The sequence below is a fragment of the Salvelinus alpinus genome, chromosome 38 (genome assembly GCF_045679555.1).
Source record: "Salvelinus alpinus chromosome 38, SLU_Salpinus.1, whole genome shotgun sequence".
Lineage (NCBI taxonomy): Eukaryota > Metazoa > Chordata > Actinopteri > Salmoniformes > Salmonidae > Salvelinus > Salvelinus alpinus.
This window is the reverse complement of record NC_092123.1, coordinates 1,616,789-1,631,967: the sequence shown is the minus strand read 5'-3', so window position 1 is coordinate 1,631,967 and position 15,179 is coordinate 1,616,789. Positions and strand designations below refer to the sequence as shown.

The window sequence follows — 15,179 nt, the reverse complement described above, 5'->3', positions numbered from 1 at the left end:
TAACAAAAACCAATTGAAGATCTCCCTTTTTTTATTACACCTGTGCTTGCGGTCAGCCATCTGTCAGGATGTTAGATCGCTCTGTGATTGGCTGATGCAGTCAGATTAAGCACAGTCAATTGATAGCCTGGTGGGATAGAGATACAAGAAGGGAGAAAGTTATGTCATGATCCTGTCAGATCCTGTAGTCAATATAAATGGCTAGGAGAAACACACTAGACTAGTCTATATAGGACACCTTCCTCCTGCCCAGTGATCCACCAAAGCACACAAACGTGCTCTTGAAAAGGAAAAATAGAGCAGTAAAAGGTGTATAACAGAGTGAACACCCCTCCTTTCTCTCCCTGATCTGTATTGGAATAGCTATTTGAAGCCTGGGCATGGCTGAAATACACACGTACACAGACACACATTGGTCCAACCTCCCGGGTCCGCACCTGAGAGTTGTACCTAATTCCCCTCTACAATTTTTATTACATTTTCTCAGACTGTAATATGAGCAAATCTGTTATGAAAACATGTGTCTTATGTAAATTAACTCGCCACAGTAACACAACGCACAGTCATTCACTCCTCAGCTACTACAATAATAAAGGTCCTAATAACAGGGATCTTGGTTAATATGGTAATAGCTTAGCTGGTATCAAGCACTCTGTTGGTGTAGCAGAGGTCACCGGTGGTATGTATGTTTTCAAATGTATTTATTTTCCTTTTAAAAATGACTACTTTGACTCTTTATGGTGTTTATCTAATGTAAAGCTATTTTGTAGTACAGCTCTTTATTTCTGTATCTATAGCCCAAACAACTCCGCCTTGGGTATTCATCTTGCTCTCTCTCTTTCTCACACACTCAGAGTATGTGAGAGACACAGTTGGCTTCTGTTCTACTCTGTGAAATGATTGACAGACTGGTTAGTGATTTGCATGGGCCTGGAAAATAAGATAAGGGGCTGGACCAGACAGAACTAACACATTAGGAGCCTGTCTGCCTTGGCTGAAGTCAGATGTTGTAGAGTAGTTTAGATCCAGGCTTCACTTTGTCATCTGGACTCTCTCTGTTGGAAGATGGTGCTTCCTACGCACACTCTCTAAGGACCATCTAGACACACCTCACACACAAACGTACACACTACATTACACATACTCACACACGCGTGTTGGAGATGAGCGTCAATTGGCGTTCGGATCAGTCGCAGTGCTTGCGATTGGCTGGAGCAAGCTGTTATGTCATCTCTGATGCTGCTGTTGCCTCTGCTGCTGTTTCTCGGGTTAAGGGTCATCAACGCAGCTGCAGAGACATGGAGACCATGTAGAGGTACATTCTATTAAATGCGCTATGAAAATATCTGCGTGTGTGTGGGTGCTGTAACCTATCCAGGGACACATTTGATTGTGACACATAACACTGTACTTCCTGTCAGATAGCGGCTCTCTCAGGTTATACTGTAGAGTGTCATTAAACACACCACTATCTCTTTCTCTTGTTTGCATGCAGTAGGGATGCTAGTTCAAATAGTAACTCCTTACATTTTCCCTGACACCCAAAAGTACTCGTTACATTTTGAATGCTTAGCAGGACTGGAAAATTCACACACTTATCAAGAGAACACGTGGTCATCCCTACTGCCTCTGATCTGACAGACTCACTAAACACAAATGCATCTTTTGTCAATGATGTCCGCGTTGTAGTGTGCCCCTGTTTATCCGTACATTTTAAAAACAAGAAAATGGTGGTGTCTGCTTTGCTTAATATAAGAAATTTGATACTTATGTATATTTTAGCAGTTACATTTAGAACCATATACTTTTAGACTTTTACTCAAGTATTATTTTACTGGGTGACTTACTTTTACTCGAGTCACTTTCTATGAATGTATCTATACTTTTACTGAAGTATGACAACTGAGTAAATTTTCCACCACTGTGTGTGTGTTTGTGTATAACACAGATACCAGCCATGTGTGTGAGTGTTTGGCGTGTTTAACTTGATTTTCCAAAATTTTGATGCAAATCACTCATGCACAGATAACTCTTCTACACGTAGATAATTCTTCTACACGTATGTACAGATCATGCCAATAACCTACCAGACATTTCCCAGCCACCCCGTAAACTCTGACTAACCTTACCTGATATCATACTCAAGAAACTACAACACACGATCTTGCTGCTCTCACCACCTAAAGCAGTTTCCCACTATTTAGGAAATGCTAACTATCTCTCTCTCCCCTCTCTCTCTCACTCCCCCCTCTCTTTCTCTCTCTCCCCTTCTTCCTCACTTTCTCACTCTTTCTCTCTTTTTTCTTGCTTTCTCTATCTCTGTTTCTTTCTCTCCCACTCTCTCACTTTCTTATTCTTTCTCTCTCCCCGTAGACCTGCTCCCCCTAGACTTTCTGTCCCGTGTTCTCCCCAGGGCAGGGGAGGGGGCGAGGGGGGTAACAGGAGGGGGGGTGCATCTGATCCAGTCTGGGGGTGTGAGGGGTGTCCGTCTGTCCCGTTCTCACCCTTCCCTGGACTTCCCGTTCTCCCAGCACCTCGTCAACTGTCACCTCTTCCCCAGAGAGTTCTCCATTGTCACCACCCTGAAGGTCAGCCTTGTCGCCAGGGGTTCGAAACACCTGCGGCAGCATTACAGCATGCTAGTAGATACCATAGACTTCCAGTCATTGCGCTAACGCTAGTTAGCATTGGGGTGTGAAACTACTTCTAACTACTGGATGCAGAGTGAAAGAGAGTGATCTGACTCGAGGTATTTTACTGGTTTGTAACTCACTGACACCGTCCCCGGTTAGAGGGTAATAAAGCTGCCCAAGAGTTAACACACAGGAACTTTAAACACACTGAGGAAGATGAACATGGCGATGAAAAGTAGGAAGGGTAGTAGTTCTGTTGAAGGAAATGAAAGGCAATGAATATACTGTACATACGATAACACAAGAGCATAATAACAGTAATAAAGGTCTGTATAAATGGCATATAATCCCTGAACATGTTTACAGGTTACAAGCTATACATAATGCAACAACAACAACTCTCTTTCTCTCTCTCCCCTTCTTCCTCACTTTCTCACTCTTTCTCTCTTTTTTCTTGCTTTCTCTATCTCTGTTTCTTTCTCTCCCACTCTCTCACTTTCTTATTCTTTCTCTCTCCCCGTAGACCTGCTCCCCCTAGACTTTCTGTCCCGTGTTCTCCCCAGGGCAGGGGAGGGGGCGAGGGGGGTAACAGGAGGGGGGGTGCATCTGATCCAGTCTGGGGGTGTGAGGGGTGTCCGTCTGTCCCGTTCTCACCCTTCCCTGGACTTCCCGTTCTCCCAGCACCTCGTCAACTGTCACCTCTTCCCCAGAGAGTTCTCCATTGTCACCACCCTGAAGGTCAGCCTTGTCGCCAGGGGTTCGAAACACCTGCGGCAGCATTACAGCATGCTAGTAGATACCATAGACTTCCAGTCATTGCGCTAACGCTAGTTAGCATTGGGGTGTGAAACTACTTCTAACTACTGGATGCAGAGTGAAAGAGAGTGATCTGACTCGAGGTATTTTACTGGTTTGTAACTCACTGACACCGTCCCCGGTTAGAGGGTAATAAAGCTGCCCAAGAGTTAACACACAGGAACTTTAAACACACTGAGGAAGATGAACATGGCGATGAAAAGTAGGAAGGGTAGTAGTTCTGTTGAAGGAAATGAAAGGCAATGAATATACTGTACATACGATAACACAAGAGCATAATAACAGTAATAAAGGTCTGTATAAATGGCATATAATCCCTGAACATGTTTACAGGTTACAAGCTATACATAATGCAACAACAACAACTAACTATTAAGAACAATATATACATGTCACACAACTCACTTTGGGCACACACACCATCCCACAAGTCCAGAGATATGAGTGAGTCCAGTTGATGATAGGCAGAGACAGATGTTGCTCTCTGCCGCTGCTTGAGGGAGACTGCAAGTATTGTGTGACCTGCAGTGTCAAGAGGATGGGTAGATGTCCTGCCCCCTAGTAACCTCCCTAACAACCTATCAAGGCACAGGTCAGAGTTTTAGAGGCAGGTGTATGGTTCCCCCTAGACTCTCAGGCTCTGGTTGTGGGGGATGGGGAGGGGAGTTTGCTCAGGGTTGTGAGGTGCAGTCACCGACAGGGAATTCTTAACACAGAGACAAAAATGCTATCCACGAGTTCATCTGACCCTGGGGAAGTAGACAAAGGGCTTCATTGCCAAAATCCCAAAGTATACCTTTCAAATGTGTGGCTTGTGTCAGTGCTTTTACACAAAAACTGAACAGGTGGTTAAAAGACCAGCAGGTTTGTAGCCACGTATGAACCTTTAAGATTACCAGCAGAAAATACATCACATTTCAGTTCAGATTTATCTGTTGTGTTTGTTTGAGACATCCACTGGATGACAGACAAGCCATGTTATAAAAACTACAAGAGGCTTGATGCTCTTGCAAAATCGAAGAGAAGACTTGGTGGACATGTAGTTTATTCAGCCGAGGTGCCAACCTGTGATTTTTAAAAAGACACTACAACTACCACAATGCCCCACTCTACCCTTTGGACATTATGGCTGCGCACTGTTCATCAATGGTGTTTTTATCTACGTTTTTTCGTATTTTCTATTATTTAAAACAGAGGAACGTAGACAGAGTTTGGTTTCGAGTATAACTTTCCAAAAAAGCATCAGGATATTTCTGGAGTTAAAGCTCTATTTGCGTCAGGAACGCTGAAACACGTTTTGCTTGTTGGCTAACGAGTCAGATAGCCAGGTAGGACGCTGTCTGTCGCCGGTCCGAATTTAGCTGTTGTAAACTCAGTTCACACTAAATTAACTCGTGTTGTAAAGGCAATGATTGTATTGCTTGTTCGTTAACCACTACAATAATTGCTATAACTCGAGCACAATACGGGAACACACTATTTTTCTATTCATAGCTATGTTTACCCCTGTAAAGTCGTCTTATTTCAGAGTCAGTCCCACTACTATAAACAGAGAGCTAGGCAAGACCAAGATGAGATAGCAAGAGGAGTTATTAGTTAGCTAGCTACGCGATCGTGAACACAATTAGACATACAATTCAGTCCCCGGAAGGTGCGTTTCACAGGACAGAGAAAGAGAAACACAGACGCATGCCCAGCCATGTTTGGGAGTCTTTTCGAGGAAGAGGGGGAGGGATATTCTCTGGCTCCCTCCGGAGGTAAAGTTGTAAAGGGGGAAGGGGAGCCACCTTCACCCCGAGGAAGAGTGAACCTCAGTGGGATTAAAAACCAGGGAGGGACGTGCTACCTCAACTCCCTGCTCCAGACCCTGCTCTTCACCCCGGAGTTCAGAGGTGAGAGGTCAAGTCAGGTCACTTGGTGTTCTGTCTTTGGTTCATACTGTATTTGAAATTGTGTGTGTGTGTGTGTGTGTGTGTGTGTGTGTGTGTGTGTGTGTGTGTGTGTGTGTGTGTGTGTGTGTGTGTGTGTGTGTGTGTGTGTGTGTGTGTGTGTGTGTGTGTAGAGGAGCTGTTCAGTCTGGGTCCAAAGGAATTGGGCTGCCTGGAGGACAAAGACAAACCAGAGGCCAAGGTAAAGAACCAACCATGGGAGTGTGTGTGTTCCTCACTGTGTATGTCTTTATTTGTATTGGTGTGTTTGAGTAGTACATTAACCCTGTCCCTCAGGTCAGGGTTATTCCATTGGAGCTGCAGAGGCTGTTTGCTCGTCTACTCTTGGTGGACCAACAGAGTGCCTCTACTGCTGATCTCACTGACAGCTTTGGATGGAACAACAGCGAGGTAGTGTGTGTGAACACGAGCATGTGAACGAGCGTGTGTGTGACGCAGGGACTAAACTAGAGAATGAGGCTTGCTTTATATAATGCTACATCGCTTTCTCCTATAGTATTTTGCTTACCATTCATCTCTCTCCCGTAGGAGAGCAGGCAACATGATGTGCAGGAGTTGAACAGGATTCTGTTCAGTGCCCTAGAGCACTCCCTGGTGGACACCAGCGGCAGTGCGTTCATCCAGCGCCTCTACCATGGCACCACTGTCAACAGCATTCTCTGCAAAGAGTGTGGCAACATCAGCCAGAGACAGGTTTTTATTTATTTAACCTTTATTGAACTAGGCAAGTCAGTTAAGGACTAATTATTATTCATAATGATGGCCTACCAAAAGGCATAAAAAAGGTCTCCTGCGGGGACGGGGGCTGGGATTAAAAATATAGGACAAAACACACATCACGACAAGAGATACAACACTACATAAAGAGAGCCCGAAGACAACAACAGCATGGCAGCAGCACATGACAACACAGCATGGTAGCAACACAACATGGCAGCAGCACGACATGGTAGCAACACAAAACGGTACAAACATTATTGGGCACAGACAACAGCACAAACGGCAAGAAGGTAGAGACAACAATACATAACACAAAGCAGCCCAAACTATCAGTAAGAGTGTCCATGATTGAGTCATCGAATGAAGAGATTGAGATAACACTGGTTCATGTGTTTATCTGTACCTGCGTGTATCTTTGTGTTGCTTACACCTCTTTCTCTTGGCTCTCTCTTTCCCTCTCAGGAGGACTTCCTGGACTTGACGGTGTGTGTACGTGGTGTGTGTGGCCTGGAAGGGGCGCTCTGGGACATGTTTGTGGAAGAGGAGATGTTTGAAGGCAGTAACCTCTACCGCTGTGGCCAGTGTGACCAACTAGTCACTGCTGCTAAGGTTAGTAGGAGTATTGGCATGGATTTAAATTGTACTTGTTTACTCTAGAATTGGTACTGATTCCAGAACTCTCTCTCCCTTGCTCCATCTTTCCCTCCCTCTCCTTCGTTCTCTCTCTCTCTCTCTCCCTCTCTCCCTCTCCCTCTGCAGTCTGCCAAGCTGAGGAAGCTCCCTCCCTTCCTGACAGTGTCTCTGTTGAGGTTTAACTTTGACTTTGCCAGGTGTGAGCGTTACAAGGAGACTGGTCGCTACACCTTCCCTCTCACCATCAACCTCAGGCCCTTCTGTGAACAAGTACTGGACAACCTCCACCCACATTGATCTGCATTGCTTCACTGCCACTTACTCTTGTTTTAACTAAGTCATGTAGAGTACATACAATGTCAAACCATTTAAGAACATGTTATGTCGCATTATAATGACTATGCTATGTTACCCTCTCTCCCAGACTGAAGACGAGGACTCGGAGTACTCCTATGAACTCTTCTCTGTCATCATTCATAAGGGAGGCTGTTATGGCGGCCATTACCACGTCTACATCAAAGACATGGACCACCTCGGCTTGTGGGAACCGCCGGTGAGAGAGAGCGGGAGGGAGGAGGAGAGAACAATAATTGCAAATCAGACAATCGAGGCTTAGAGTATGTCACTAAATATGCTAATAGCGAAGTGTGTGTCTCTTTATTTCCGCACGTGCGTTTGTATCAGGAGGAGGATACCAAACCCAAGGTTCAGAAGAAGAAGGAAGTGAGAGCGTATACTGAGCCGGAGAAAGACGACCCTCTATCTGTACTCTCCTCCATAATAGCCCAGGTAACGCAAAGCATGCTGGTTCAACCCAATGGAACGAGAGCACCACGGGCCACATCATCAGTAGGTCCAGTGACTGTATCTGATCTTAATGTGGTGGTGTTCCCATCCTGGCCTGTAGGAGGAGAGCAGGAGCGTGCTGCTGGACCAGCTGGGCCAGAGACTGATGGACAAGATTGGTTCTTCCTGGAGCAAAAAGTACAGGAAACTCCACGGTCCCATAAGCAAGGTAGGGCAAGAGCTCCACAACGTCACATAAACACTTCGCTTTCCTTATCTCCTCTACATCGTTCTACATGTTATCTTTCCACTCATCCTCCTCTCCCTCTTGCCTCCTCTCTCCCTCTGCAGTTCCTCCAGAACCACAGTGATGTGTTTGTGTTGGTCAATAATGGCACTCGGGTGGCCCTGAAAGCCAACCCCCCTAGTCCGGTGACCCAGCCCTCCAGCCCAGCCCACCCAACCCCTGGCTCTAGCTCTACCCCAGACCCAGTCCACAACAACACAGCCAACCCCCAACCAGAACTAGGACTGGAGATGGCACCAGAACCACAGGTACACTAGTTAGAGCGCTCATGGTTCTGCTTTAATGATGGTGTGTCTGCTATGTTGATGCTGCAATTGGTTATGTTTAATTCTCTTTTCTGTCTCTCTCTGAATCTCCATGCATCTTTCTTCCTCTCTCCGTCTCTCCACAGGGCAGCCACTGGTTTGATCTGAATGACTCCACAGTGACGTCGATCCATGAGAGAGACGTAGAGAAAATGTACCAGGGAAAGGAGAGTGCCTACATGCTGTTCTATAGGAAGACACTGCTACGCAGGCCTTCTGGAGGTGTGTGGGTGTTTGTTTGGGGGTGTTTGTGTGTGGGAGAGAGGCGTAACAAGGAAAGGGAGGAAGAGAGTGAGTGAGCGCAAGAAAAGGAGAGCCACATCCAAACTTGATGCGAGTGGGAGAGGAAGAGAGATGGTGAAGGAGAGACATGAAAACGTACACAGTCTTTCAAATGAGCTTTTCCCCCTGGCAGCCCTGAGGAATCCTGGGTATCAGGTTCCCTCTCACCTCTTAGAGATGGCTGAAGAGGAGAACAGAAGACTACAACAGAGACGGTACTCACGTGTGCGCACACACACACACACACATAAACGAACACTGTATTTTGCAATGTTTTGCGGCTATCTGTGTGTGTGTGTACTCTGCTATAGGGAGGAGTTTGATGCCAGCAATAACAGTGTTGAGCTGCGTCTCCACCTAGCGCCGCGCTATAGGTTGGAGAACGGAGCTCTTAAGCCAATCAGCATAGAGCAGAAAGAGGCCACCAACCTCACCTTCGACCGCCGCAGGACCGTAGGAGACCTGCGAATGATCATCTACCAGGTGACGTCATCACTCCGACTCATTAACGCACTTCCTTAATGCCGCCATGGCACTGAGCAAAAAGCTCAAACCTGTGTGTATGTGTGTGTGTTCAGAAGCAGGATCTCTGGGAGGGGGATATGGCTCTGACTGTGGCCAGAAGTCTGCCAGCCGGCCTTCACCTCTACAACACTCTCACAGGTGAGACACACACACACATAAACACACACACACTTAAACACACACACTTTTGCAGCATGTCCATTCTGTGAGAGTTGATACTGAACTTTAGTACGTGTGTGTTTCAGATGACGAGGTGTCTCTTTACAGTGCAGGCATCTTGACCGGCACTGATCTGTTTGTGTGGAATGGCAGAGAGGTGAGGAGACACAATCGAATCAACACATTCCACCGTTGTACAAACTGCTACTGGACGTCCTAGAACCAAAACGGCTGTCGGGTCATATCATATCCCCTTTATTTCCTCAGGTTTGTGGGGTGACTGTCCAAACAGGAGCCGAGTGGGAACCAGTGCTGCTGACAGTGGTTCGCCCCTCTCTGGGAGAAGAAGAAGAGGGGGAGGGAGGAGGAGTGGGAGAGGAAGGAGGCTCGGGGCTGACGAAGGAGTCGAGGGGTTTCGCAGGGAGGGTGACTCTAGGAGAGGTGAGGGAGGCATTAGGGGAGCCACAGGAGAGCCTCCTGTGTCAGGAGAAGAGGGGAGGAGAGGGAGGAGGGGCCAGCAGGTGGAGGGTATTCCCTCCTGGAGACATGCAGAGGACCCTGAAGGAACTGGCCTTGAAGGATGGAGACGCACTGCTGGTGCTGGAGCCACAGACACAGGACAGCAGGTGGGCAGCGTGGTGTGTGTGCGCAGCAGTGTGTCAGTCTGCGTAACTGAGTGACAGACATGAGGTGTAGTTGGTGTGTTTGCTATGGCTGTGTGTGTAATGTCTCTCTCTCTCCCAGTGTGTTCAGTATGAGTGGTGATATGTTAACCGTGACAACGCCATCAGACTGTCGCTGGCTTCAGGTGGAATACCAACCAGAGAGAAGAAGAAAAAGAGGGGAGGAAGAGGAAGAGGAGGAGAGGATGAGGGCAAAGGTCCCTGCCTCTGGAAACATGGTGAGCTAGCAAGTGCGTGTGGCGGTGGTATGTGTGTTTAGTATATTCATGTATGTGTTTAGTATGTTAATGTGTGTGTGTTGTTTTCTAGCTGCTGTGTGAGGTGAAACAGAGGGCCATAGCGGAGCTGCAGCTACAGGAGCACCTAGCAGGTCAAATACTGTTGCTATTACCACTCCTAATAGCAGCAGCTATAGGTCAGATACTGTTACCACTCCTAATAGCAGCAGCTATAGGTCAGATACTGTTATTATTACCACTCCTAATAGCAGCAGCTATAGGTCAGATACTGTTATTATTACAACTCCTAATAGCAGCAGCTATAGGTCAGATACTGTTATTATTACCACTCCTAATAGCAGCAGCTATAGGTCAGATACTGTTATTATTACCACTCCTAATAGCAGCAGCTATAGGTCAGATACTGTTATTATTACCACTCCTAATAGCAGCAGCTATAGGTCAGATACTGTTACCACTCCTAATAGCAGCAGCTATAGGTCAGATACTGTTATTATTACCACTCCTAATAGCAGCAGCTATAGGTCAGATACTGTTATTATTACCACTCCTAATAGCAGCAGCTATAGGTCAGATACTGTTATTATTACCACTCCTAATAGCAGCAGCTATAGGTCAGATACTGTTATTATTACAACTCCTAATAGCAGCAGCTATAGGTCAGATACTGTTATTATTACCACTCCTAATAGCAGCAGCTAGCAGGTCAGATACTGTTATTATTACCACTCCTAATAGCAGCAGCTATAGGTCAAATACTGTTATTATTACCACTCCTAATAGCAGCAGCTATAGGTCAGATACTGTTATTATTACCACTCCTAATAGCAGCAGCTATAGGTCAGATACTGTTATTGTTACCACTCCTAATAGCAGCAGCTAGCAGGTCAGATACTGTTATTGTTACCACTCCTAATAGCAGCAGCTATAGGTCAGATACTGTTATTATTACCACTCCTAATAGCAGCAGCTATAGGTCAGATACTGTTATTATTACCACTCCTAATAGCAGCAGCTAGCAGGTCAGATACTGTTATTATTACCACTCCTAATAGCAGCAGCTAGCAGGTCAGATACTGTTATTATTACCACTCCTAATAGCAGCAGCTATAGGTCAGATACTGTTATTATTACCACTCCTAATAGCAGCAGCTATAGGTCAGATACTGTTATTATTACCACTCCTAATAGCAGCAGCTATAGGTCAGATACTGTTATTATTACCACTCCTAATAGCAGCAGCTATAGGTCAGATACTGTTATTATTACCACTCCTAATAGCAGCAGCTATAGGTCAAATACTGTTATTATTACCACTCCTAATAGCAGCAGCTATAGGTCAGATACTGTTATTATTACCACTCCTAATAATAGCAGCAGCTAGCAGGTCAGATACTGTTATTATTACCACTCCTAATAATAGCAGCAGCTAGCAGGTCAGATACTGTTATTATTACCACTCCTAATAGCAGCAGCTAGCAGGTCAGATACTGTTATTATTACCACTCCTAATAGCAGCAGCTATAGGTCAGATACTGTTATTATTACCACTCCTAATAGCAGCAGCTATAGGTCAGATACTGTTATTATTACCACTCCTAATAGCAGCAGCTATAGGTCAGATACTGTTATTATTACCACTCCTAATAGCAGCAGCTATAGGTCAAATACTGTTATTATTACCACTCCTAATAGCAGCAGCTATAGGTCAGATATTGTTATTATTACCACTCCTAATAGCAGCAGCTATAGGTCAGATACTGTTATTGTTACCACTCCTAATAGCAGCAGCTATAGGTCAAATACTGTTATTATTACCACTCCTAATAGCAGCAGCTATAGGTCAGATACTGTTATTGTTACCACTCCTAATAGCAGCAGCTATAGGTCAGATACTGTTATTATTACCACTCCTAATAGCAGCAGCTATAGGTCAGATACTGTTATTATTACCACTCCTAATAGCAGCAGCTATAGGTCAGATACTGTTATTATTACCACTCCTAATAGCAGCAGCTATAGGTCAGATACTGTTATTATTACCACTCCTAATAGCAGCAGCTATAGTTCAGATACTGTTATTATTACCACTCCTAATAGCAGCAGCTAGCAGGTCAGATACTGTTATTGTTACCACTCCTAATAGCAGCAGCTAGCAGGTCAGATACTGTTATTATTACCACTCCTAATAGCAGCAGCTATAGGTCAGATACTGTTATTATTACCACTCCTAATAGCAGCAGCTATAGGTCAGATACTGTTATTATTACCACTCCTAATAGCAGCAGCTATAGGTCAGATACTGTTATTATTACCACTCCTAATAGCAGCAGCTATAGGTCAGATACTGTTATTATTACCACTCCTAATAGCAGCAGCTATAGGTCAAATACTGTTATTATTACCACTCCTAATAGCAGCAGCTATAGGTCAGATACTGTTATTATTACCACTCCTAATAATAGCAGCAGCTAGCAGGTCAGATACTGTTATTATTACCACTCCTAATAATAGCAGCAGCTAGCAGGTCAGATACTGTTATTATTACCACTCCTAATAGCAGCAGCTAGCAGGTCAGATACTGTTATTATTACCACTCCTAATAGCAGCAGCTATAGGTCAGATACTGTTATTATTACCACTCCTAATAGCAGCAGCTATAGGTCAGATACTGTTATTATTACCACTCCTAATAGCAGCAGCTATAGGTCAGATACTGTTATTATTACCACTCCTAATAGCAGCAGCTATAGGTCAAATACTGTTATTATTACCACTCCTAATAGCAGCAGCTATAGGTCAGATATTGTTATTATTACCACTCCTAATAGCAGCAGCTATAGGTCAGATACTGTTATTGTTACCACTCCTAATAGCAGCAGCTATAGGTCAAATACTGTTATTATTACCACTCCTAATAGCAGCAGCTATAGGTCAGATACTGTTATTGTTACCACTCCTAATAGCAGCAGCTATAGGTCAGATACTGTTATTATTACCACTCCTAATAGCAGCAGCTATAGGTCAGATACTGTTATTATTACCACTCCTAATAGCAGCAGCTATAGGTCAGATACTGTTATTATTACCACTCCTAATAGCAGCAGCTATAGGTCAAATACTGTTATTATTACCACTCCTAATAGCAGCAGCTATAGGTCAGATACTGTTATTATTACCACTCCTAATAATAGCAGCAGCTAGCAGGTCAGATACTGTTATTATTACCACTCCTAATAATAGCAGCAGCTAGCAGGTCAGATACTGTTATTATTACCACTCCTAATAGCAGCAGCTAGCAGGTCAGATACTGTTATTATTACCACTCCTAATAGCAGCAGCTATAGGTCAGATACTGTTATTATTACCACTCCTAATAGCAGCAGCTATAGGTCAGATACTGTTATTATTACCACTCCTAATAGCAGCAGCTATAGGTCAGATACTGTTATTATTACCACTCCTAATAGCAGCAGCTATAGGTCAAATACTGTTATTATTACCACTCCTAATAGCAGCAGCTATAGGTCAGATATTGTTATTATTACCACTCCTAATAGCAGCAGCTATAGGTCAGATACTGTTATTGTTACCACTCCTAATAGCAGCAGCTATAGGTCAAATACTGTTATTATTACCACTCCTAATAGCAGCAGCTATAGGTCAGATACTGTTATTGTTACCACTCCTAATAGCAGCAGCTATAGGTCAGATACTGTTATTATTACCACTCCTAATAGCAGCAGCTATAGGTCAGATACTGTTATTATTACCACTCCTAATAGCAGCAGCTATAGGTCAGATACTGTTATTATTACCACTCCTAATAGCAGCAGCTATAGGTCAGATACTGTTATTATTACCACTCCTAATAGCAGCAGCTATAGTTCAGATACTGTTATTATTACCACTCCTAATAGCAGCAGCTAGCAGGTCAGATACTGTTATTGTTACCACTCCTAATAGCAGCAGCTAGCAGGTCAGATACTGTTATTATTACCACTCCTAATAGCAGCAGCTATAGGTCAGATACTGTTATTATTACCACTCCTAATAGCAGCAGCTATAGGTCAGATACTGTTATTATTACCACTCCTAATAGCAGCAGCTATAGGTCAGATACTGTTATTATTACCACTCCTAATAGCAGCAGCTATAGGTCAGATACTGTTATTATTACCACTCCTAATAGCAGCAGCTATAGGTCAAATACTGTTATTATTACCACTCCTAATAGCAGCAGCTATAGGTCAGATACTGTTATTATTACCACTCCTAATAATAGCAGCAGCTAGCAGGTCAGATACTGTTATTATTACCACTCCTAATAATAGCAGCAGCTAGCAGGTCAGATACTGTTATTATTACCACTCCTAATAGCAGCAGCTAGCAGGTCAGATACTGTTATTATTACCACTCCTAATAGCAGCAGCTATAGGTCAGATACTGTTATTATTACCACTCCTAATAGCAGCAGCTATAGGTCAGATACTGTTATTATTACCACTCCTAATAGCAGCAGCTATAGGTCAGATACTGTTATTATTACCACTCCTAATAGCAGCAGCTATAGGTCAAATACTGTTATTATTACCACTCCTAATAGCAGCAGCTATAGGTCAGATATTGTTATTATTACCACTCCTAATAGCAGCAGCTATAGGTCAGATACTGTTATTGTTACCACTCCTAATAGCAGCAGCTATAGGTCAAATACTGTTATTATTACCACTCCTAATAGCAGCAGCTATAGGTCAGATACTGTTATTGTTACCACTCCTAATAGCAGCAGCTATAGGTCAGATACTGTTATTATTACCACTCCTAATAGCAGCAGCTATAGGTCAGATACTGTTATTATTACCACTCCTAATAGCAGCAGCTATAGGTCAGATACTGTTATTATTACCACTCCTAATAGCAGCAGCTATAGGTCAGATACTGTTATTATTACCACTCCTAATAGCAGCAGCTAGCAGGTCAGATACTGTTATTGTTACCACTCCTAATAGCAGCAGCTAGCAGGTCAGATACTGTTATTATTACCACTCCTAATAGCAAATCAAATCAAATCAAATTTTATTAGTCACATACACATGGTTAGCAGATGTTAATGCGAGTGTAGCGAAATGCTTGTGCTTC

The 15,179-nt window shown here is 44.0% G+C and overlaps 1 protein-coding gene across 4 annotated transcripts in view; it reads left to right on the top strand.

Annotated features, from left to right (window-relative positions):
• Window positions 1-4,536: 4,536 nt before the first annotated feature.
• LOC139566200 (ubiquitin carboxyl-terminal hydrolase 40-like) overlaps window positions 4,537-15,179 on the top strand; it is a 39,720-nt gene continuing 29,077 nt past the window's right edge. Inside the window, exons 1-18 of one of the 4 annotated variants that reach the window (XM_071387230.1) lie at window positions 4,537-5,341; window positions 5,512-5,579; window positions 5,675-5,788; window positions 5,927-6,091; window positions 6,581-6,727; window positions 6,878-7,021; window positions 7,176-7,304; window positions 7,436-7,540; window positions 7,659-7,766; window positions 7,889-8,092; window positions 8,236-8,371; window positions 8,565-8,646; window positions 8,743-8,914; window positions 9,010-9,094; window positions 9,202-9,272; window positions 9,383-9,741; window positions 9,860-10,016; window positions 10,108-10,213. In XM_071387230.1, coding sequence (XP_071243331.1) covers window positions 5,149-5,341; window positions 5,512-5,579; window positions 5,675-5,788; window positions 5,927-6,091; window positions 6,581-6,727; window positions 6,878-7,021; window positions 7,176-7,304; window positions 7,436-7,540; window positions 7,659-7,766; window positions 7,889-8,092; window positions 8,236-8,371; window positions 8,565-8,646; window positions 8,743-8,914; window positions 9,010-9,094; window positions 9,202-9,272; window positions 9,383-9,741; window positions 9,860-10,016; window positions 10,108-10,213 — 2,545 coding nt within the window. In that variant the 5' untranslated portion in view covers window positions 4,537-5,148. Of the gene's footprint in view, window positions 5,342-5,511; window positions 5,580-5,674; window positions 5,789-5,926; window positions 6,092-6,580; window positions 6,728-6,877; window positions 7,022-7,175; window positions 7,305-7,435; window positions 7,541-7,658; window positions 7,767-7,888; window positions 8,093-8,235; window positions 8,372-8,564; window positions 8,915-9,009; window positions 9,095-9,201; window positions 9,273-9,382; window positions 9,742-9,859; window positions 10,017-10,107; window positions 10,214-15,179 lie in introns of all 4 variants that reach the window. The other 3 variants (XM_071387231.1, XM_071387229.1, XM_071387228.1) reach the window with 3 other exon arrangements.